At 40.0% G+C, this 22,753-nt stretch overlaps 1 protein-coding gene across 10 annotated transcripts in view; it reads left to right on the top strand.

Annotated features, from left to right (window-relative positions):
- Window positions 1-22,753, top strand: part of PANK1 (pantothenate kinase 1) — a 119,115-nt gene that overhangs the window by 84,628 nt on the left and 11,734 nt on the right. For all 10 annotated transcript variants that reach the window (XM_038009250.2, XM_073019168.1, XM_038009248.2 and 7 more), the window contains 2 exons: window positions 6,158-6,510; window positions 17,875-18,128. In XM_038009250.2, the coding sequence (XP_037865178.1) occupies window positions 6,158-6,510; window positions 17,875-18,128 (607 nt within the window). The remainder of the gene's footprint in view (window positions 1-6,157; window positions 6,511-17,874; window positions 18,129-22,753) is intronic.

The raw sequence follows: 22,753 nt of genomic DNA, 5'->3' as shown, positions 1-22,753 counted from the left end.
TCTCCCTGGAAGAGCCTTCCCAGTCCATTGTTGTCTTCAGCCCTTGGCTCCACCCCTTGAGAGGTATCTTTTATTTCCCAGTAGACTCTTTGATTGCATCTAAAGTGAACACTGAAGAATATGCCTGTGTTAGAGACTGAGCAGCCTTCTCGGCTGCTTCCTGACTTTAGAGAGTTGAGGGCTCCAGAGGTTTTTTAGGTCTTGAACAGTTTTCCCAGCTGTTTTAGGTGTGAGATTTCAGTTTCTTTGGCAGTAAAATTGTTTTTCAAAAGAAAATTGGTTTCTTATTTATTTTATTCCAATTTATTTCCATATGCCAAGAGTTAAGCCCTCAATTCCTTCTAAGCATACTTGTATTTGCTTATTCCTTTGTGTTTTTGCTTCCATGCCTTTATTTATTGATAATGGCTTTGTTGAGAGAGCTACAAGTTTAGCATGTTTTCCCTTAAGCTATTCTAATTGAAAGAATTAACCAAGAAGCCACAATGTCAACTATATCTTTATTGGAGACATCTTAACCCTTTCAGAGTGTTAACCGTGGGTGTGGTAGCCATTCTATCTGTTGGGAGAGAGAAGTGGCTGCTTTTTCCAGCCATACAAGTGCAACTTAATGGACTCTATTCCCTTTTCTTTCATCTATAAACCAGTCAATTACGAGCTCATCTTTCTCTTTTTTCATTACACCTTTTAAAATGCAGTCAATAGTAATCAATACATGCTACTAACATTAGACTTTCAACGTCTTTCACTAGATCTGCTCATTCTTATAGGTGTATTATCTGCCTTCCAAGTTATCATACATGATCGTTTTACCAAATGCTGTGCCAGTCTCCAGAATCAATTTCTTCACTCCCTGCTGCTAAGCCACTACCACATTTTGTTGTGGTTAAAGCAGCACTTCACTTTATCAGTTGGAACAGGCCAAGTTCTTTTGCAGTGACAAATGACATCTTTTGCAGTAACAAACAACATCCAAATCTCAATGGTTTAAAAGAACAAAGGTTTCTTTTGTGCTTATGCTCTATGTTCATTGTGGGTTAGCTGTGGCCTCACTTCAGGACCTAGGCTGACAGATCAGCCACTACCTGGAATGCTTCCCATCACCATAGCAGAGGGAAAGCTCTGGAGGGTCTCATGCCTGTAATTAAATGCTCTGGCCTGGAAGTAACAATGTATCTATCACCTTTGTCCACCACTAAAGTTTTCCTTCAACGTTGTTTTTGAGTTCCTATCCAGTAAGATACTTCTTTTTTGAGATGGAATCTCACTGTGTCACCCAGGTTGGAGTGCAGTAAAGTGATCTCGGCTCACTGCAACTTTCGCCTCCTGGGTTCAAGCGATTCTCCTGCCTCAGCCTCCCAAGTAGCTGGAACTACAGGCACCCACCAGCACGCCTAGCCAATTTTTGTATTTTAGTAGATAGGATTTCACTATGTTGGCTGGGATGGTCTTGAACTCCCGACTTCAAGATCCACCCGCCTTGGCCTCCCAAAGTGCTGGGATTACAAGCATGAACCACTGCGCCTGTCCTTTTTTTTTTTTTTTTTTTTTTTTTCTTTTTTTAAGAGATGGATTTTCGCTATGCTGCCCAGGCCAGAGTGCAGCGACTATCCACAGGTATAGTCGTAGTACGCTACAACCTTGAACTCCTGGGTTAAGAGATTCTCCTGCCTCAGCTGCTTGAGAAGCTGGGACTACAGGCAAACAGCTCTAAAATGCCTTTTGAGGTGTATAAATATAATTCATTTTCATAATGATGTAGTATTGCATCATATAGGTATGTCATATTTTACTTACATATTGATGAACATCTAGATTGTTACCATTTTTTATTACAGGTTGCTGCAGTGAACATTTTTATGTATGTCTCCTCATGCGCGTGCACAGAATTTTCTCTAGGAATTGGTTCTTTTTATTTAAAATATGTTGATCAAAGATGGATGTACAGCCATTTTATCTGTAGCACTTGGTTTTATGAACATCAGTTTCCGGCTTATACGCACCTCACCACAGTGAAAACCATTTTGAATGAGTGGGTCAGTTTATTTGTTTGCAAAAGTCTTCCTGTGAAGTTTGAGCCTGGTTTCCTGCTGTACGTTGTTGATGAACACTCTAGAAATATTTTTAAATGACATCTGGTTCGAGGAGGAGTAAGAGGTGAATACAAACTTCTTGTATCTAGAACCAACATCACTCCTCTTGGCAAACACAGAATAAGCTCTTATTAGTTGTTTAGCTGAATTGATCAAAGCATCTGGGTATCCTGGAGTAAAGAAAACGTGAGTCATGGATCATAGCTGCACTAGGATGTTCTTCCCCTTCTTTCCTGTCTCCATCCACAGCTTGTGCATGGGAAGCTTAGGTTTAGGCAGATCTTGATATCAGGAAGATGAATAAAATTGTACATTTAATGTAAGACAGTGTCTTGAAAAAGCAATAAATGTAACTAGAAGAGCATTAGATTTTTCATGAAGGTAAGAAATAAACATAGGTAAAGAAAAGCCAATTTCTTTTGCCACTTAAACCAATACTATAGTTCCTTTAAGAAGCTGAGGTGGGCAGATCACTTGAGTCCAGGAGTTCAAGACCAGCTTGGGCAACATGGTGAAACCCCAGAGATAAGATAATTCTTATCTCTCTTACCTTAATCCAAACTAATGATATAACATTTAGCTGAAATTTCAAAACTCTATACTTTTTCCAATTGTTTTGTTGAGTTGCTAAGAAAAACTTTGAAATGGTTTCAGAACGAGCTGGAGATGAAGCAGGAAGAAGGAACCAGGGTTCTGAACAACATAAAATGTTCAGGCGTCACCTACAGTGTTTTTAAAAGTGAGACCTCTTTTCAGTTACCTGTATTTGCCAACATCCAACCACTTAAAAGGTTATGTGTGGGCTCTTCCTTCCAGAAGTTTGACAGCAGCTGTACCTGGGCCAATTCTGCATTTCTGGTACAGAACTAGTTTGTTTTCTGGGGTTTACACAGCTTGTTCAGTTCTTGTTATGCCGAAGTATCTCCTATTTTCCATTACTGCATAATTCTTTCTTTTTTTTTCTTATCTACATGTACTGAAAGCTCTAAGTGTAGAATCCCTTTTCCTGGATCTCTAGCCACCACCTGTACAACCTACTCATTCTGCCACTCCTATACTTATTAACAACTGGGGGCCTTCTATGCTTTTCTGCAGGCTCATATAATCATGAACATATTAGAGATTATGCTTCCTACCTTTCTTCTCTTCTCCCTTCCTTCCTTCTTCCTTCCTTCCTCCCTTCCGCTCCCTAAACCAAATAGACTTAAAAAGTTATTTACACTTATAGGCATCTCTTGCTTTTCTTATTAACAGAAGATTGGGGAAATATTTCTAGCCTACTGGAATAGATTTCATTCTTTTTTTGAGGATTGGGGGCGGTCTCACTCTGTCACCCAGGCTGGAGTGCAGTGGTGCAATCTTGGCTGGCTGCAACCTCTGCCTCCCTGGATCATATGATCCTCCCATCTCAGTCTTCCAAGTAGCTGGGACTACAGGCGTGCACTGCCACACCTGGCTAATTTTTGTATTTTGGTAGAGATGGGGTTTCGTCATGTTGCCCAGGCTGGTCTCAAACTCATGAACTCAAGCAATCTGCCTGCCTCAGCCTCCCAAAGTGCTAGGATTACAGGTGTGAGCCACTGCACCTGGCCTCACTCTCTTTTTAATAGCTGCCTAATATTCTACAGTTTGGAAGTCATACATTTTATTGAACAGTTTCCCTGTTAAAGGACACTCATCTTGTTTCCAATTTGCCTTGGTTTTGTTTTTGTTTTTTGATTTGAGCATGATAAAAGATGCTGCAGTGAACATTCTTATGCCTATCCTGGAATACTTGTGTTTTTTTTATGGCCCAGGAAAGGGCTTTGCTGAGTTAAAAATGCATGTGTACTTTCAATTGTAATAGATGTTGTCAAAATATTTCCCAGCAATGTTCCAAAATACCCTTCCCCCATCCTATCCATTGTAGGCATCTTCCCCGCTCTGATGAGAATGGATTGCAACTGCAGCACTGGTGGCATAGCCCAGGCATTTGTTAACATGCCATAGTATATTTCCGGGGAGTTTAATACTCCACTGAAAAAAACTGTGGTCAGACTCTATGATTTGGGTTACTTGCAATTTTTCTTTTGTATTTCTTAAGGAATTCATAGAAAGTTGACAGCAGGGAAGAAATTTGAGATCATTTTAATGCAACCCATTCCTTTTACAGATTAGGAAATTAAAATCCAAAGAGGTGGAAGGAGTTACAGTGAGCTACTTACTGTCTGCTGCTTCAGGGAAGCAGATGCTCTGAATCCCAATCTGGGGCTTTACCTATTACAACATGCTGCTCCTGCACTGTGGCCCATGCTGACAGTGAGTTTTAGCGAATAAACCAACAGACTCCATCTGTGAGCTGAATCAACAAATGGGGATGACCAGTTTCCAGTTTTTTCACCTCCTGCTAGGACAAGCGAGTTTCCCAGCCTACACTGGTTGTGGAATTTGCTTTGCAAACGTCTGCAAAGAAAACAAGACATTTGTTAACTTGGTCTTGTCAGTGAAATTTGTTGCTCTTAATCTTTTGAGGGCCTGGAATTTTCCTTTTCTATAATGCTAGAGTTTCTGCTCAACAGGTGAGAAGCAGCTATCTTGGATCATAACCAAAATAACAATAGTGAGGCAGAGGAAAGAAGATTTTGTTTACAGAAATGGTTTCCTGCTAGGCAGTCCTCCCTCAGCCCTCCTGAATTGAAAACTAAGTATTAGTAGGGATGCCTAGAAAAAAGACCTTCTGTAGGGCCCACTGATGTTTCTGGCAGTGTAGAGAATTTGACAAGGGTTTATATGGATGTTCTCTAGGGCTGAAATAAAAGAAACTTGGAAGGAAGCTATTTTTGCACCCTGAGTCTTTAAACTCAGCTTTAATATTACAGTTTCAGGTTTTGCCGATGGATTCTGTGAGGGAAATAAAAAGGAAGACTCCAGCCTTTGGGTTCCCATTTGGGTTTGCTCTGTGTTCATTGCAGAGCATTTGACAGCATGGCATTAACTTTCCAGGCTGTCTGTAAATAAAGTCAGACTGTTTAGGTAGCTCACTTCTGCTCATGTCAGCTCTTAACAATAAAGAGCTTTTATAACAATAAAAATCATCATGATGGAGATTCATATTATCATAGATAAACATCACAAGCACATTAAGTATACTTTCACCTAGAGGCATGCCTTTGTATTTCAGACCTGGCCATGGTTCCTCTGGTGTACTAGTTTCCAAGTCTGCAGATTGGAACCACTAGAGAACTTTTAAAAGATATTCATGTCTGGATACCATGCCTGAATTAAACAGAATATGTGCAAGAGGAGGCCAGAAATTGAATATTAAAAGCATCTCAGCTGATTCTAAAAGGCAGCCATGTTGAGAACTTCTGAGCAGGCTATTTGGAATAAACAGTATGTCTCTGTTTAATGCAGAAAGAAATCAGATATAATGCAAGTTGTTCTTTTTAGAATTTCGTGTCTGCGCATCATCTCTCGTAGTCTACTTCCTCTCTCTTTCCCCATTCTATATATTGTATAGATTAAAACAGTGGAATCACATCTTCTAAAGTCAGTTCATAAAACAAAAAAATGGAATCATTGAAATGCACCCTAGGTTAGAGACCAACATACCATCTCTTGGTACACCCAGCATGTTCAATTTTTCCTCTAGGATTGAAGCAGATCAGTTTCCTTGGTGAAGATTCTGACAAAAATAGTTAGCAATTGGGATCCAGGATATATGCAAAATATATATATATATATATTTAAATATTAGAATAACACTCAGCTTGGTGAGATACTTGAGCCCTAGGAAGCACACAGGAATTGAGACTGCCTTAGGGAACTGCAGAATCCTATTTCTCATCTCACTCAATTCTGAGTGGAGTGCAGTGGCATGTGAGCAGAGCCATGGGCACTCTTTCAATTGTAAAATTTTCTCTATCTGTGACTCCTTCTAGGCACATGTACTTGAATTCAAATAAATTGAATGTTAAATGCACATGTAGATATGACACCACTGCATTTGCTTATTTAATATTGAAAAACTGAACACTTCTTTGCACGCATAGCTTTCAGCAGCGCTCTTTCTTTCTGTCCTTTAGCATTCCCATGGTTTGGCATGGACATCGGTGGAACGCTGGTTAAATTGGTCTACTTCGAACCGAAGGATATTACAGCCGAAGAGGAGCAAGAGGAAGTAGAGAACCTGAAGAGCATCCGGAAGTATTTGACTTCTAATACTGCTTATGGGAAAACTGGGATCCGAGACGTCCACCTGGAACTGAAAAACCTGACCATGTGTGGACGCAAAGGGAACCTGCACTTCATCCGCTTTCCCAGCTGTGCTATGCACAGGTTCATTCAGATGGGCAGCGAGAAAAACTTCTCTAGCCTTCACACCACCCTGTGTGCTACAGGAGGTGGAGCTTTCAAGTTTGAAGAGGACTTCAGAATGGTAGGTCGGGTTTGTCTTTGTTAAAACAGCAAAACCTTTCACATGTACATAATCATGGCCACTCATACCTAAGAAACAGACTACTAGCCTTGGGACTCTGGACAAGCTTATGTCACCTCTCTGTGCCTCAGTTTTCTCACCTATACAAGAATAAAAACAGCTCCTACCTCACAGGGTTGTTACATGTAGGATTAAATGAGATAATATGTACCTGGCACTTAGTAAGTGCTCAATATAGTTATCATCATCATCATTTCTATTACAATTATTGCTGGGTAATATACTAAAGACAAGATGCTAAAATCCCTTCTGAAGTATTTCAGTTAGAATTATCCACAGACTTTTACTATATAATCATGATGCCAATTTTATGCATATATAAACAGAGACCCACGGGAAGGCTTCTATGACTCCTATCAAAAATGATTAATTCTATCTACGCATTTGCTCTCAAGTGCCTTTTTTCAGCATATGAATGCCATTCAGAAGTTTTGCTCACAAACAGAAGTGAAATCTGGAATATTATTTATCAGTGAATTCCTTCATTAATGAATACCATTTAGGGAGTGTAATTTTATATAGTAAGGATAAGATAATGCTGTATCCTGACTGGTAGTACATACCAACTGTACGTTGCTTATTTAGATTTAACAAATGAAGCTAAATGGAAGATGTGGGTAGGTAACATGCAGTCCAGTGTTTCTCTTTTTTTAGCATTCGTTTAACATCTGCGCATTCCAGTTTCTTCATTTTCTACCATCAATATAATAATCTCCATACTGTGTAGTCTTTATTTTATAAAGTGAGAATAAAGTGAAACAATAGATGTAGATATATCTTGGAAAGGAAGGGAAGGAAGCTAGATAAACAAAAGTGATTGAATATAGAAGAAGGAAGGGTTGGGAGATTTTAGGATTAGTCTTACTACAAAGTCGAGCATATAGTGAGGTAAGTCATAAAATACATATTCTCAAAGCCTGTAGTACAAATTACTGCCATTTTGTGTCCAACTAATGTAATCCAGTCTTGCTATAAAGTCTGTCATTAATGAATCAGTGCACATTCATGATATTTAATAAAGCTATAAATGCAAATTTTACTTGTGCCATCAAAAGTAACCCCGTTTACCTCATTGATTATAGTAAGTTTCTGTAAGAGCAGACAACAGAGTCCTAGAATAGTATCCTAAGTGAGACTAATTATCTTCAGGTTTTTTTTTTTTCTTCTATGTCCCCTCCTATTACCCATCAGTAGAGTTTGACTTGCCACTTACTTAAATGACCCATGGAATCTGTTTCTCACCAAAGAGGCTCATGATCAAAGAGTTTTAAAACTGAGACGTTTGAGATCCATGGGCTTGAGAACTAAGTTTCAGTCCATAATGGAACCTGAATTCCAGTCCTGTTTCTACATTTCATCAGCTAGGTGACTGGGCAAGACCTGTCCCTCCTCTGGGCCTCATTTTGTCATCTGCAGAGAGGTGGGAGTAAGACTTCAGAACTGAAGGTGACCTCTGGAGGTGAGAAAGTGTAGCATTCTTGTGCTACATAGATAAGAAACTAAAGCTGCCAGAGAGATCAAAAGCTTCTAGCAATGCCACTTAGGTAAGAGCTGGGACTTGGACTCAATTCTGATTCATAAAGAAATACTGATCCACTCTTATTGCTCTGAGCTCCTCAGGTCCCTCAAGGACACCCTATCTGTCCATTTGCACTGGAGAGCCTGAAGTGAACCAGAGTGACCCAGAGGATTTATGCAACCTCTGTCAATGCCTCCATCTCTCCCCTGGGGTAATGTATACCCTGGGAGAAAGTTACTCAATATGTGTTGGCCACAAGCAGGTGTATTTCTCAAGGTTCTAAGCTGAGAAAAGTCACATCTCGTTATGACCAAGATAAAGAAGCCTCTCCTCCTTTGGACAGGCTTTTGAAGCCGAATGAGGAGACTGGAGTAGGGAGCAAATACGTAGCATTTGTTAAATAGCCTGGCCAGGTTGGGCATCCATCTGTGAAAGAAGAGTCTATGAACTGCCTTCTGTATCCAGGCTGAGTCTCAGCCAAAGTGAAGACAGAATTGAAATACATAGATCTTTTCCTATAGCCCGTTTGATATTATGTTAGTGATATGCCTGAGTCTTTCCAAATTTTATGAGGATGAATAGGTACTATCCTCCTTCCTAAGCATTCATTCACTCACTCAACAAATACTTTATCATGCACTTTCAATGCACCAAGTACTGTTATGACCAAAATAAAGCCCCTGCTCACCATGATCTTGTATTCTAGTGGGGGAAGACAGTCAATAATCAAATTAAAAAGAGAATATAGAGCCGGGTGAAAGTGGCTCACGCCTGTAATCCCAGCACTTTGGAAGGTTGAGGCAGGTGGATTGCTTGAGGCTAGGAGTTTGAAACCAGCCTGGCCAACATGGCATAACCCTATCTCTACTAAAAATACAAAAATAAGCCAGGCGAGGTGGCACACGCCTGTAATCCCAGCTACTCAGGAGGCTGAGGCACGAGAATGTCTTGAACCTGGGAGGCCAAGCTTGCAGTGAGCCGAGATTGCACCATTGCACTCCAACCTGGGCAACAGAGTAAGACTCTGTCTCAGGAAACAAAGTGAATATAGAATATATCAAATGGTGATAATTACTATGAATGGAGGGAAAAAACCAGGGCAAAGAAGATAGGGATTGCTGGCAGGGTCTTTGTGTGACTAGATTATGTTGGAGCAGAGACCTGAAGAAGTAAGGCAGCAAATCATGCAAAGAAAGAATATGTTAAGCAGATGGAGCAGTGAGTGCTAAGGCCCTTAGTGTCCTAATAATCCAAACTCTCCTCATTTCTAGAATAGAAAATCAAAGATGTTAACTTAATTGTAAAGGATCAATATGTACTACTGTACATATTCATACAATTTGACAAATAATACAGAAGTGCATCTACATACCTATAAAGTCCTGTTCTTGTTATTGCATAAAATCACTGTTTTTGGTATAACACAACTTTGCAGGTAGGAGTTTGAAAAGTCCATCTGTGTGATTTATTTGAGTGATTAGGGCTAGGTAAAAGATGTTCAACAGACCCCAAATAGTAAGCAATTGTTATATTTGAATAATATTTTTTAAAAATATATAGTCTATGTACTTGAATCCTTAGATAACATAACTATTCTTTATTCCATTTAAAATGTACAAGAAAGAACTATAAACCATGACACAATCATTAAATTAGACCTGTGTAGAATACTCTCAGTTGAACAGATCTGCACTTTGTTCCTCCTTTTTCTTTCCTTCATTTTTTTCTTCCCACCATCCCTCCCCTCCTTCTTTCCTTTCTTGTTTTCTTTTTTAACATTTTAGGATCATTGTCACAACCAAATTTTTGACTGGCAAAAATTAGCCTTCAAAATCAATGATTTATCACAATGGAACATAGAAGAAAAACTTAGTCTAACTTCAAATAGGCTAAGATGTTGATAAGCCAATGAGGAATTCCCACCATTTAAAAAGTGGCTTTCAAGATGGAGAACTCTGCGTGACTGTGCACCAAGGCTCTGTAGGTTTCAGTGAATTTTGTGTTTATTCCCATTGTCTATATTCTGTGGGTTTTGTTTTAAATAACCTAGCAGAATATTTTGTGTACAGATTCTAGTATTTTTATTCACAACCACACTTCTAACTTCAACAACCATATTCTCAAGAATGCAAGGTATTTTTAACATCAGAAAATTTATTTTTCAAAAGTCATTAGTTCTGCCTGTGTAGCTTTTCATTACAATACAGGCATACCTTGTTGTATTGCCTTTTGCTTATTAGGCTTCATTTTTTGCGCTTCACAGATACCGCATTTTTTACAAATTGAAGGTTTGTGGCAACCCTGCATTGAGCAAGTCTATTGGCACTATTTTTCCAATGGCTTGTACTCACATTTGTCTATGTCACATGTAGGTAATTCTTGCTGTATTTCAAACTTTTTAATTATTATTATATCTGTTATGGTGATCTGTGATCAGTAATCAGTGATGTCACTGTTGTAATTGTTTTGGGACACCACATTATGCCCATGTAAGATGGCAAACTTAATTGATAAATGTTGTATGTTCTGACTGCTCCACTGACAGGCTGTCCCTCCATCTCTCTCCCTACCTCAGGCCTCCCTATTTCCTGAGACACAGCAATATTAAAATTAGGCCAGTTAATAGTCTTACTGTTGGCCTAATTGGCTTCTACATATTCAAGTGAAAGGAAGAGTCACATGTCCCACACTTTAAATCAAAAGCCAGAAATCATTATGCTTAGTGAGAAAGGCACGCTGAAAACCGAGACAGACCAAAGCCTAGGCCTCTTGTGCCATATGGTTAGCCAGATTGTGAATGCAAAGGAAAATTAAAAGTGCTACTCCAGTGAATACACAAATAATAAGAAAGAAAAACAGATTTATGGCTGATACAGACTTTTAGTTGTCCAGATTAAAGATCAAACCACCCACAACATTCCCTTAAGCCAAAGTCTAATCCAGAGCAAGTCCCTCAGTTCTCTAGAGTCTGAGAGAGGTGAGGAAGCTGCCAAAGAAAAGTTGAAAGGTAGGCGGGGTCCTGTGGCTCATGCCTGTAATCCCATTACTTTGGGAGGCTAAGGTGAGTGGATCACTTGAACCCAGTAGTTCAAGACCAGCCTGGGCAACATAGTGAAACCCTGTCTCTACACAAAATAAAAAAATTAGCCAGATGTGGTGGTGCACCCCTGTAGTCCCAGCAACTCAGGAGGCTGAGATAGGAGGATCACTTGAGCCCAGGAGACAGAGGTTGCAGTAAGCTATGATTGTGCCATTGCACTCCAGCCTGGGTAACAGAGTGATACCCTGTCTCAAAAAAAACATGAAAAGAAAAGTGGGAAGGTAGCAGAGGTTGTTGGTTTGTGAGGTTTAAGGAAAGAAGCCATGTCCATAACATTAAAGTGCAAGATAAAGTCCCAAGTGCAACGTAGAAGCTGCAGCAAGCTAATCAGGAAATAGAGTTAAAGTCACTAATGAAGGTGATGCATTAAACAACAGATTAACAGTGTAGATGAAATAGCCTTATATTGTTTTGGAAGAAGAGACCACCTAAAACTTTCATAGTAGAGAACAGAAGTCAATGCCTGGCTTCAAGGCATAGGGTAACTCTCTTGTTAAGGGCTAATGCAGCTGGTAACTTGAAGTTGAAACCAATGCTCATTGACCATTCTGAAAATCATGTGGCCCTTAAGAATTATGCTAAATCCACTCTCCCTGTGCTTTACGAATGTAACAATAAGGAATGGATGATAGTACATCTGTTTATAGCATGGTTTACAAAATACTTAAGCCCACTATTTAGACCTACTGCTCAGAAAAAAAAATCTTTTCAAAGTTTTACTGCTCATTGACAATGCAACTAGTCACCCAGCAATTCTAACGGAGATGTAAAAGGAGATTAATGTTTTCATGCCTATTAATATACAACATCTATTCTGCAGCTCATAAATCAAGGAATAATTACAAGATTCAAGTTTTATTATTTAAGAAATACTTTTTTTTTTTTAAAGAAATACTTTTCATAGGCTATAGCTGCCATAGATTACAGTTCCTTTGATAGATCTGGGTAAAATCAATTAGAAACCTCTGGAAAAGATTCACTATTCTAGATGCCATTCAGAACATTTGAGATTCAAGTGGGGGGAGTAAAATAGAATTAGAAGGAGTTTGGAAGAAGTGAATTTCAGCCTCATGGACAGAGTTCAAGATGTCAGTGAAGAAAGTAACCACAGATATGGTAGAACTAGCCAGAGAACTAGAATCAGAAGTGGATCCTGAAGATATGACTGAATTTCTACAATCTCATGATAAAACTTGAATGAATGAGGTGTTGCCTCTTATGGATGAGCAAAGAAAATGGTTTCTTGAGATGGAATCTCCTTGTGGTGAAAATGCTGTGAACGTTGTTCAAATGACAACAAAGGATTTAGAATATTATATAAACTTAGTTGATAAAGCAGTGGCAGGGTTTGAGAGGATGGACTCCAATTTTGAAAGAAGTTCTATGGTGGGTAAAATGCTATCAAACAACATTCCATGCTGTGGAGAAATCTTTTGTGAAAAGAAGAGTCAACCAATGCAGCAAACTTCATTTTTGTCTTATTTTTAGAACTTTCCACAGCCACCCCAACCCTCAGTGAACCCTACTTTGATTAGTCAGCCACTCTCAACATTGAGGCAAGACTCCACCAGCAAAAATATTACTAAATGATTAGCATTTTTTAGCGATAAAATATTTTAAAATTCAGGTATGTACATTTTTTTTTTTTTTAGACATAATGCTAGACCAGGCACGGTGACTTAACGCCTGTAATCCCAGCACTTTGGGAGGCCAAGGCAGATGGATCATGACTTCAGGAAATCAAGACCATCCTGGCTAACAGGGTGAAACCCCGTCTCTACTAAAAATACAAAAAAATTAACCAGACGTGGTGGCAGGCGCCTATAGTCCCAGCTACTCGGGAGGCTGAGGCAGGAGAATGGCATGAACCCGGGAGGCAGAGCTTGCAGTGAGCCCAGATTGTGCCACTGCACTCCAGCCTGGGCAACAGAGTGAGACTCCATCTCAAAAAAAAAGACATAATGCTATTGCATACTCAATGTACTATAGTATAGTGTAAACAACTTTTTTATTTTATTTTATTTTATTTGAGATGAAGTTTTGCTTTGTGCCCAGGCTGGAGTGCGGTGGCATGATCTCGGCTCACTGCAACACCTGCCTCCTGGGTTCAGGCGATTCTCCTATCCCAGCCTCCCAAGTAGCTGGAATTACAGATACGTCACGACCACGCCTGGCTAATTTTTGTATTTTTAGTAGAAACAGAGGTCTCATCATGTTGGCCAGGCTGGTCTCAAACTCCTGACCTCAAGTGATCTGCCTGCCTAGGCCTCCCAAAGTGCTGAGATTACAGGCATGAGCCATCACCCCTGGCAGTGTAAACAACTTTTATATGCACTAAGAAACCAAAAAACTCATGTGACTTGCTTTATTGTAGTATTCACTTTACTGAGATGGTCCGGAAGTCAACCTGCAACATCTTGGAAGTATGCATGTAGATACTTGTGAGTTTTGTCCAGTCCAAACCTAACATTGACTAGAAGTCAGAAGTAACTCTTTTAGTTACTTTAAATGTAAAAAAATTACCTACCCTTAGAACAAGTAGGATATAACAATAGTCTTATTCGGTTGACATGAAACTTAGGGCAGCAGAAGGGGTTTTCTGATTACTTTCATCACTTTTTTTTCCAGTGTGTGAGGACTTAAGAATTGGCTTTTCTTATGCCAGAAATCTCCAAGGGACCAGTCTTAAAAAGTGTATAGTGGTGGAAAAGTCATCATGAGCGGGTAGGACACCTATGGATCTGTGGAATGTCTAAACCTAAGAGCATCATTTACGAACACTTGTTACCTTGGTCCCTATTATTAATCTGAGGACTGATTTGTGATATTGCAGGAGCATAAGATTTGGTAGACACTATCAATCTCAATTTCATTCTGGCTTGAGACTTGACCACTCATAGATGGCCCCCGTCATCATTTGATAGAGGGAGGAAAAAGCTATCCTTGAGGTTTTTGTTATATTTCTCAGTCACTGAGCATGTTTGAAATTCGTCTCTCTCAGGTCTCTGTAGGTCTCCTTTGTGAAAAGAAAAGAACCCTCTTATGGATTTCTGGCTCTTAAAAAATAGGGTCATCTGGTAACACTGGGCCCCCTAACATCGCGTGGCAACAGTGGGCGGCAGGTGAATTTTAAATAGGTGCAGGTTGACTTGTTTGCTACAGTCTTTATTCTGTGACTCTACATCTAGTCAAGGCCTTTGCTCCTTTGTTTTCTTACAGTCTCCTTTAGGCATTTGAGTCTGTGGCCCTTGATGTAAAGAAAACTAAGCCCCGAGAGAGAGTGTTTCTCACTAGCTGAAATCTAACATGCTGTTCTAAGCTTTGCACAAAGTTAATTCAGTTGTACTAATGGACTGCAAAGTCTGATGATTAATTCCCAACTCGTCCTGAATTTCAGATGGCCTCTATGAAAATCCAAGTAGCAGTGTGACTCACTGCCTGCACCCTGTCATTTTTCCCAGATGGTGAAGGTTTTTGAGGGAGCTCTCTGTAGGGCTCAGTGAAAGTGACATATATCTGTTTCCCTGTCTGAGGATGCATGACCTCAAGCTTGAGATATCCACCCCTCAGTGAAATATGTAGAGGAGATGTTTGTTTGCTGCTAGTACTTTGTTAGAAAATGATTTTTAGGGAAAAGGTGAAATAATGATGTTTCTTTTCAGGTCAAAGTAGTACATGCGTAGATTATTTGCCTTGGCAGGTTTTTTTTTTTTTCCTAGTATAGTTTCAGGAGGTCCAGCAGGACAGACTTTGTGTTTGTGTTTGTTATGTTGGCTCTGGAATTGGCTGTCAATATTGTTGATGAACCTCTGATTAATTTTTAAGCAGTTAAACTATACTTCCAAGACTGGCTGATGAAATTGCTACTTTTCAGTTTGGGGTGATCCAAGAGATAATAACTCCCTGTTCCACGTAATAAATGTTTATTAAGCAATTATTATGTGCAGGCCTTTGAGCATAGTGCTAAGGGGCAGCCAGAGACAGAGCGTGACCTGTGCAATGGAAGGCTGTGGAATCAGGGAGAACAGAGGAAATAGTGTTTACACTGCTATGCCCTGCTATAGTCTTTCAGGTCTCCAGATAGTTTTATATCTGTAATTTTGCTTCTTAAAACATGTATAATTATGTATATCTCATCCAGGAGTTTCACTTGGTAAAAAAAGAAATGTTTAGAACCATTTATGAGGTAGATTTACTTAGCACCATGGGTCATTTAGAATGTTTATTTCAAGAATACATCCACTATCTGGTTGGTAACCTATTCTAACTAATTCTGTTCTGCAGGTATATAATCAGAGGATTTTGTTAAATAGGAAATTCAAATGAGTAACAGGAAGTCAAAAATGTTGTTTTAGCTCTTTTTTTTTGCTTGTTTAGACAGAATCTCAATCTGTTGTCCAGGCTGGAGTGCAGTGACATGATCATGGCTCCCTGCAGCCTTGACCTCCCAAGACTCGGTGATCCTCCCACCTCAGCCTCCCAAGCAGCTAGGACCAGCAGCATGTACCCCACGTCAGGCAAATTTTTTTTTTTTTTTAAGAGATGGGGTCTCCCTATATTGCCCAGGTTGGTCTCAAAATCCGTGACTCAAGTGATCCTCTCACCTCGGCGCCCCAAAATGCTGGAATTACGGGTGTGAACTACCACACCCCAGCCCGTTTTAGCTCTTAACTTTTATAATGAAGATAATATCTTTTTGACAAAATATCTAAGTCTAGCACTTGTGTAGGCTGTTTCCAGACTCCAGAAGCAGTACCCATTATGACAATGAAGACATGAGAAGTACACAGCAAGTCATTGGGAGATATTTGCTAGTTGTGTCACCTAGGAAAGTTATTTAAGTTCTGTGAATCTTAACCATAGAATAAGGTTGATAGTACCTACTTTTAGGGTTTTAGAGAGAACTAAATAATCTGGTACAAGGGTTTGGCATGTAGTAAACAGTAAATACTTGCTATTATATTTTTAAAGAGTTTTTTTTTTTTTAATTATATTGGGTCTTTTAAATTATCTTCATTTGTTCAGTTTCATGTTTGTGGTTGTTAGATTTTTTTTCTTTCTTTGGTCCATGGAAAATGATCATGAATCCAGATCTCTGGGCCAGTAGTAATACATTTGAGGATCATAAATTAAACTTTTGAGAATGCAAAATGGCTACCAGACCCTAAGCCTAGCCCTCAGCCAGGTCATTCCCCTTTACCTTTTTGCCCCGTCCATGTTTGTCTCACAGGAACATAATAGGATACTCGGGGACCACCCCAGACATTAATAAAAGAGCCGGCCGGGCGCGGTGGCTCAAGCCTGTAATCTCAGCACTTTGGGAGGCCGAGACGGGTGGATCACGAGGTCAGGAGATCGAGACCATCCTGGCTAACCCGGTGAAACCCCGTCTCTACTAAAAAAATACAAAAAACTAGCCGGGCGAGGTGGCGGGCGCCTGTAGTCCCAGCTACTCGGGAGGCTGAGGCAGGAGAATGGCGTAAACCCAGGAGGCGGAGCTTGCAGTGAGCTGAGATCCGGCCACTGCACTCCAGCCTGGGCAACAGAGCGAGACTCCGTCTCAAAAAATAAATAAATAAAATAAATAAAAAATAAATAAATGAAAGAGCCAACTTTTTTTTTAACCCTTTGTATTTGCCAAGGCCTATGTAAGCACTTTACCTATATTTTTAGGTAATCTTCACAGCAGCACTCTGCAATGAGTGTTATGATTATCTTCCCCATTTTACACATGAGGGCACTGAGGTTTGAGAAATCTTTCAGTTAAGTAAATTTTAGAGCTAGAATTCAAAGCCAGATCTAACTCCAAAGCCGAAGCCTGGAAAAAGGGGGAGTTGGGCTTTGTGGGCTCAAAGGGGATTCACCCCAGTTCCCAGTCCCTCAGGACTTCATGCTCTACCAAGGAAGTATAGCATTTTTGTTGCTTTCTGAGTGTTCTCAGTCTGCTCACCCTGTGCAAGCACCTCTTTCTTGGCGGCATCCCCTATTAGATTCCTGTGGCTGCTGTAACAAATAAACTTAATGATTCAAACAACAGAAATTTATTTGCTCACAGTTCTTAATGCCAGAAGTTCAAATTCAAAGCATCGGCGGGACCGTACTTCCTTCAGTGGCTCTTGGAGATGCCATTCTTTGCCTCTTCCAGCTTCTGGGGACTGTCAGCATTCCTTGGCCCGTTGAGCAGCACTCCAGTCTCTGCCTTTGTCTTCATATGGCCTTCTCCTCTGCATCCTTTAAATCTCTCCTGTGTGTCTGTATGCTTGCCATTGGACTCAGGGCCTACCCCAATAATCCAGGATGGTCACTTCTTCTCAAGATACTCAATTAGATCTGCAAAGACCCTTTTTCCAAATAAAGTCACATTCACAGGTGCTGAGAATTAGGACATAGTGCCATCTTTCAGGGACCACCATTCAACCCACAACACATGCTGATGGGTGCATTTCAAGCAACCAGGCAAGCTCTTGTCCTTTAGCATGCACTGTGGGCAGGTATGACATCTAGCCAAGGCTACTTTTCCTGTGCAGTGGCTGATTATCTGCAAGATTTTACAACTTGTTTTAAGGGTGTCTCCAAGCTTTTAATATGAATGACCCCAACTTAACTAGAACTAAAACCTCTGGGGCTTCCCCTTAAGTGGTCGCCTATCTCAAAAGGTTTTATTTTGTTGTTTGTTTTGTTTTAGATTGCTGACCTGCAGCTGCATAAACTGGATGAACTGGACTGTCTGATTCAGGGCCTGCTTTATGTCGACTCTGTTGGCTTCAACGGCAAGCCAGAATGTTACTATTTTGAAAATCCCACAAATCCTGAATTGTGTCAAAAAAAGCCGTACTGCCTTGATAACCCATACCCTATGTTGCTGGTTAACATGGGCTCAGGTGTCAGCATTCTAGCTGTGTACTCCAAGGACAACTATAAAAGAGTTACAGGGACCAGGTAAACATGTTTCCACTTGTGCTTGAACCCAGACCTCTTTCTTGATGATCAGTTTATAGTAAAAGGTTATGTATATTGAATACATCTTTAAAAGAAATATCTTGACCACCTTGGCCAACCAAAAAGAATTTCTCGAATGGTATGTTAAAGTGGTATGTGGGTGATTTATATAAATGTTAATAAAACACAGTCCTTGCCTTGATAGAAATTTTGGTCAGATTGAGGGAAGAAGGATTGCACACACCAGAAATTTGCCAACAAGGGGGTATACATTAAGTGTCAGATGATTGGCAGGGTCAGTAGAATTCAGATGGAAGGATACTTGGGATGGTCAGAGATGACTTCAGAAGAAACCTTCTTTTGGACCCTCATTGATGCCTACCTCGGAATGATTTGCTTGAAATAATATACCAATCCAAACAGCAAACCAAATTAGGTCTACAAAGAATGTCTTTTTACCCTCAGCCAAATGCTCCACCTGAAAACGGGAATAGTCAGCACGCCTCGTAGGGAATTTTGGAGTGGAGTAGACAGGGAAACAGCACCGTGGCCACAGTGAGACAGAGGGACTTGTTTTTTAGTGCACACACCCCAAGGCCCATGTAAGAGCCAAGGGGCTCAGCTTCCTGTTAATGGGGATTCAACATGGGAAAAACATCTGAGGTCAGATCTCTCTAAAACATCACAGTGTAAACAAAACTAAATAGGTTTTCCTTAATTCTAGGAGGAGAATTTGGTATGAAGCATTTCTCCAGCATATGGAACCGTAGAACCCATTTTTAGAGGAGCATCTTAGGAGATTAGTGCCATGCAGAATGTGCTTTGGGATTTGGTGTTGAAACCAGGGTTTTTGATAGCTGCAGATATGTCACTTCTCTGGGTCTCAGTATCATCATTTCTGCCATGAAGGGGGTTGTTTCTTAGATTACTTCTACAGACTTCTCCAGTACTGAAATTCTGCAGGACTACTCACCCATTAGGAGGAGAACATTGCTTTTGCAGTACATTTCCATGACTTGTGATAGATCAGTGGCTCCCCACTGAAGAGGGGAAGATTTAACAGTGCCCCCCAGGATATGTTTGACATTTTTTTTTCTTTGGTTGGTACAACTGGCATCTACTGGGTAGAGGTCAGGGGTGCTGCTAAAATCCTGTAGTACATAAGGCAACAAAAAAATTATCGAGCCCCAAATATCAGTAATGCTGCCGTTGAGAAACCCTGGCATGCATGTACACACACACACACACACACACACACACACACACACATATACACATTCTAACTGAAGCCTACTTGTGTCCAGAGTATAGGCTTTGTTTTGTAAGTTAATTGCTACCAAGTATACATTTTCTTATTTAGAATATAGAAGCTTGCTTGCTCACACAAGAAACAAAACTGACTCTATGACCCCATGAGGACTGTCAGGAGTATCAGAGACATGAATATTTCAGCTGAGCTGGTTTTACATTAGGGAGTGATTTGATAAACATATAATTTTTAAGAAACTACAGACCTCCTCCCAGAAGGAGTAATTGAATTGGTAAAGCTAGTCCCAAGGTAAGAGCAAGCTATGCGTTGTTCACAATTAGAGATATTTACAGTTTTATCAACAGTTAACAATTTAATGAATTACATCACAGGGACACTTTCTTAAACTTGGAGGCTCCACGGATCTGGGTCATCTTGAATAGCTGCGAAGAAGCAAACTGTGGTGTTTGGCTTCTGTTATATGTGTAATAATGTCTATAAATATTGGTAAATGCCCTTTAATGTCCAGTATTCTCCAGTCATCAACAAATTCTGTCTGGATGTTCCAGCTTCCCTATAAACTCTCTCTTCAATCAGTAGCTTTGGAAAGGTGCTACCGAAGCCTGCAGGTTAATAGAGAACCCTTTCGGGGCTACCACGAGAGGGGAGGGGAGTGAAACACCAAGTCTGTGGGGCTGTGATCCTGATCCAGAGTTGTTTTGCCAAAGGTTTCTTTTAATTCAAGTTAGGAAACCTCTGACATAAATGGTTACAGTTAGCAGTGAAGTTAGTATCTACGGTTAGTGTGAGTGTGTAAAACACATTTTAGGAACCACTGTTTTAGCAAATGGCCTAGCTTTAAGTTTTGCTACTCCTATTGTGAACTGATAGCTGTCACTCCAGGTTTTTTCTTATTGTATTATACCTGATTTTCCATTAAACATTAAAGTTGTTTATTTTCAAGAAACTACACAGGATGTCAGTTTCCTTTTAAACATGATTTCAAATGGTTTATTTCAGTGTTACATATAATTTTGTTGCATCCCAGACTGGGTAGCAACATTTTTTTCCTAGTGAGACAACTCCAATTATAGAAGTCAATGGAAAAAAATAGTACTTTATAGCTGACATTAGAATGTGTAGTTTGTTAAAAGAGGAATGCAGATGATTTTGAAACTTTGGTGAAAGTAGCAGTACCTCTCATCTCATTATTTTGGAATCTGTTTTAAGGGCATGAGCACTTAATTGAAGGTTTCTTCTGCTGTTTCCTAAAATCCCCCACGATGATGTTGTTTTGTTTTATTTGTAAATGATGATAATATTCTACAGCTTTTTCTTGCATTGTTTTTGTCTCTTATACACTGAGGGTTTTTACTGTATGCCTACTGAAACAAACAGATGTATCTGACTGTGAGCAGGGAAATCCCTTGATTAAATAATGGTTAGCAGGTCGAGGACATTAATAAAGTGCTGGGAGACATTTGGCCCTTCTGCAGCTGTGCATTCTTTCCTCCTATCTGCAGTGCACTCGCTGTCAAATGCATGCTCGCTTTACCTCATTTGTTCCAATTCTTTATGTGGAATCATCTGTCATCTTCCAGTCATACAAGGCACTTGCCCTTTTGCATTTATACCAACACATCAGCCAATGAGTTACCTTCTTTCTAAGTCAGCCAGTGTCTTCAGTTGCCTACCTTTGAGTGGGTTGTTGAATGCCTCAATTAATACAAATCCTTAATGTTCAAAGAAAGGTTATTCGTGGGGGTGAAAGATATTTAGAAGCTAGAAATGGGAGCAAAGACGTCTTTCTAAAAATACACAGGGAGAAAGCAAACCAAATCCAAATGGCACACAAACCAGAACATGTTCCCACACTAGCTTTGTAGGTAGGCTGAAACCAGCAATGTAGAATGACATACTGCATTAAATGTAAATAAAGATAAACTTTCTTAGAGGAAATCCAAAGTTTCTACTGTGACTAAGTTGTGAAGGTAATAATGTACATGGACCTCTTCTTTTACTCATGGAACTGCATCTACAGTTTGGCTGGCTGCTACTGGTGGTGCCTAGCTACATAATTTTCCATGAAAACCCATAATTTCAATCATATATATATATATGTGTGTGTATGTGTATGTGTGTATATATATATGAGTAAATTAAGTAAAATAAATAAATAAATATATATATACACACACACACACACACACACACACACACTTTTTTTTTTTTCTTTAAATGAAGTCTGGCTCTGTCACCCAGGCTGGAGTGCAGTGTGCAATCTCGGCTCACTACAGTCTCCACCAGGGTAAAAGTAATCCCCCCACCTCAGCCTCCTGAGTAGCTGGGATTACAGGCGCATGCCACCACGCCTGGCTAATTTTTGTATTTTTGTATTTTAGGTAGAGACAGGGTTTCACCATGTTGGCCAGGCTGATCTCAAACTCCTGACCTCAGGTGATTCACCTGCCTTGGCCTCCAAAAGTGCTGGGATTACAGGCATGAGCCACCACGCCTGGCCTCAATCAAGTATATTTTTATACAAATGACAATTTAAGAATATTACACATAGTTTCGCTATTTTATTTTATTTTATTATTTTTTGAGATGGAGTCTCGCTCTGTCTGTCGCCCAGGCTGGAGTGCAATGGCGCAATCCCGGTTCACTGCAATCTCCACCTCCTGGGTTCAAACGATTCTCCTTCCTCAGTTTCCCAAGTAGCTTGGATTACAGGTGTGAACCACCACACCTGGCTAATGTTTGCATTTTTCATAGAAACGGAGTTTCACCGTGTTGCCCAGGCTGGTCTCAAACTCCTGACCTCAAGTAATTCACCCGTCTCAGCCTCCCAAAGTGCTGGGATTACAGGCATAAGCCACCACACCCAGTCAGTTTCGTTTTAGAGGCATCTTCAAGAACTATGTACCTGTCTACAGTTTTGTACCTTCTTGTTAACAGTTATTGACCTTAAACATAACCTTAATCCCAAATTGATTTTATTCTTAGAAGTAAAAGCCAGTGCTCAAACACAAATTGAATTTCCAAAGCTAGTAGCTTCTTGGGGCTTTAGAACAGATGGATGTGAGCAGCTCTTCTTCATTTACTCTTCTACATGGTAAAGAAATAGGAAAACCTATGTCCATTAGCTTCAGGAATCAATGCTTCTTTTCCTGCTGGGAGTTCACTGGCAATACTTTACTCTGAATCTGCTTTTCTTTCCATTAGGTAACTTTGATATTAATACACAATTGAGTTCATTCTTGGCTACTGTAATTACTTTCTAATTTTGTCTAGGCTATTTTAGAGGAAATTTCCCCCTAAACAAGTCAAAGGTTTTTAAATGTAGTTCAACCATTGGAACCACTTTATGACCTTT

The sequence above is a fragment of the Chlorocebus sabaeus genome, chromosome 9 (genome assembly GCF_047675955.1).
Source record: "Chlorocebus sabaeus isolate Y175 chromosome 9, mChlSab1.0.hap1, whole genome shotgun sequence".
In the NCBI taxonomy this organism is placed as follows: Eukaryota; Metazoa; Chordata; class Mammalia; order Primates; family Cercopithecidae; genus Chlorocebus; species Chlorocebus sabaeus.
The sequence above is the reverse complement of the archived record's forward strand: the minus strand, read 5'-3'. Positions and strand labels throughout refer to the sequence as shown.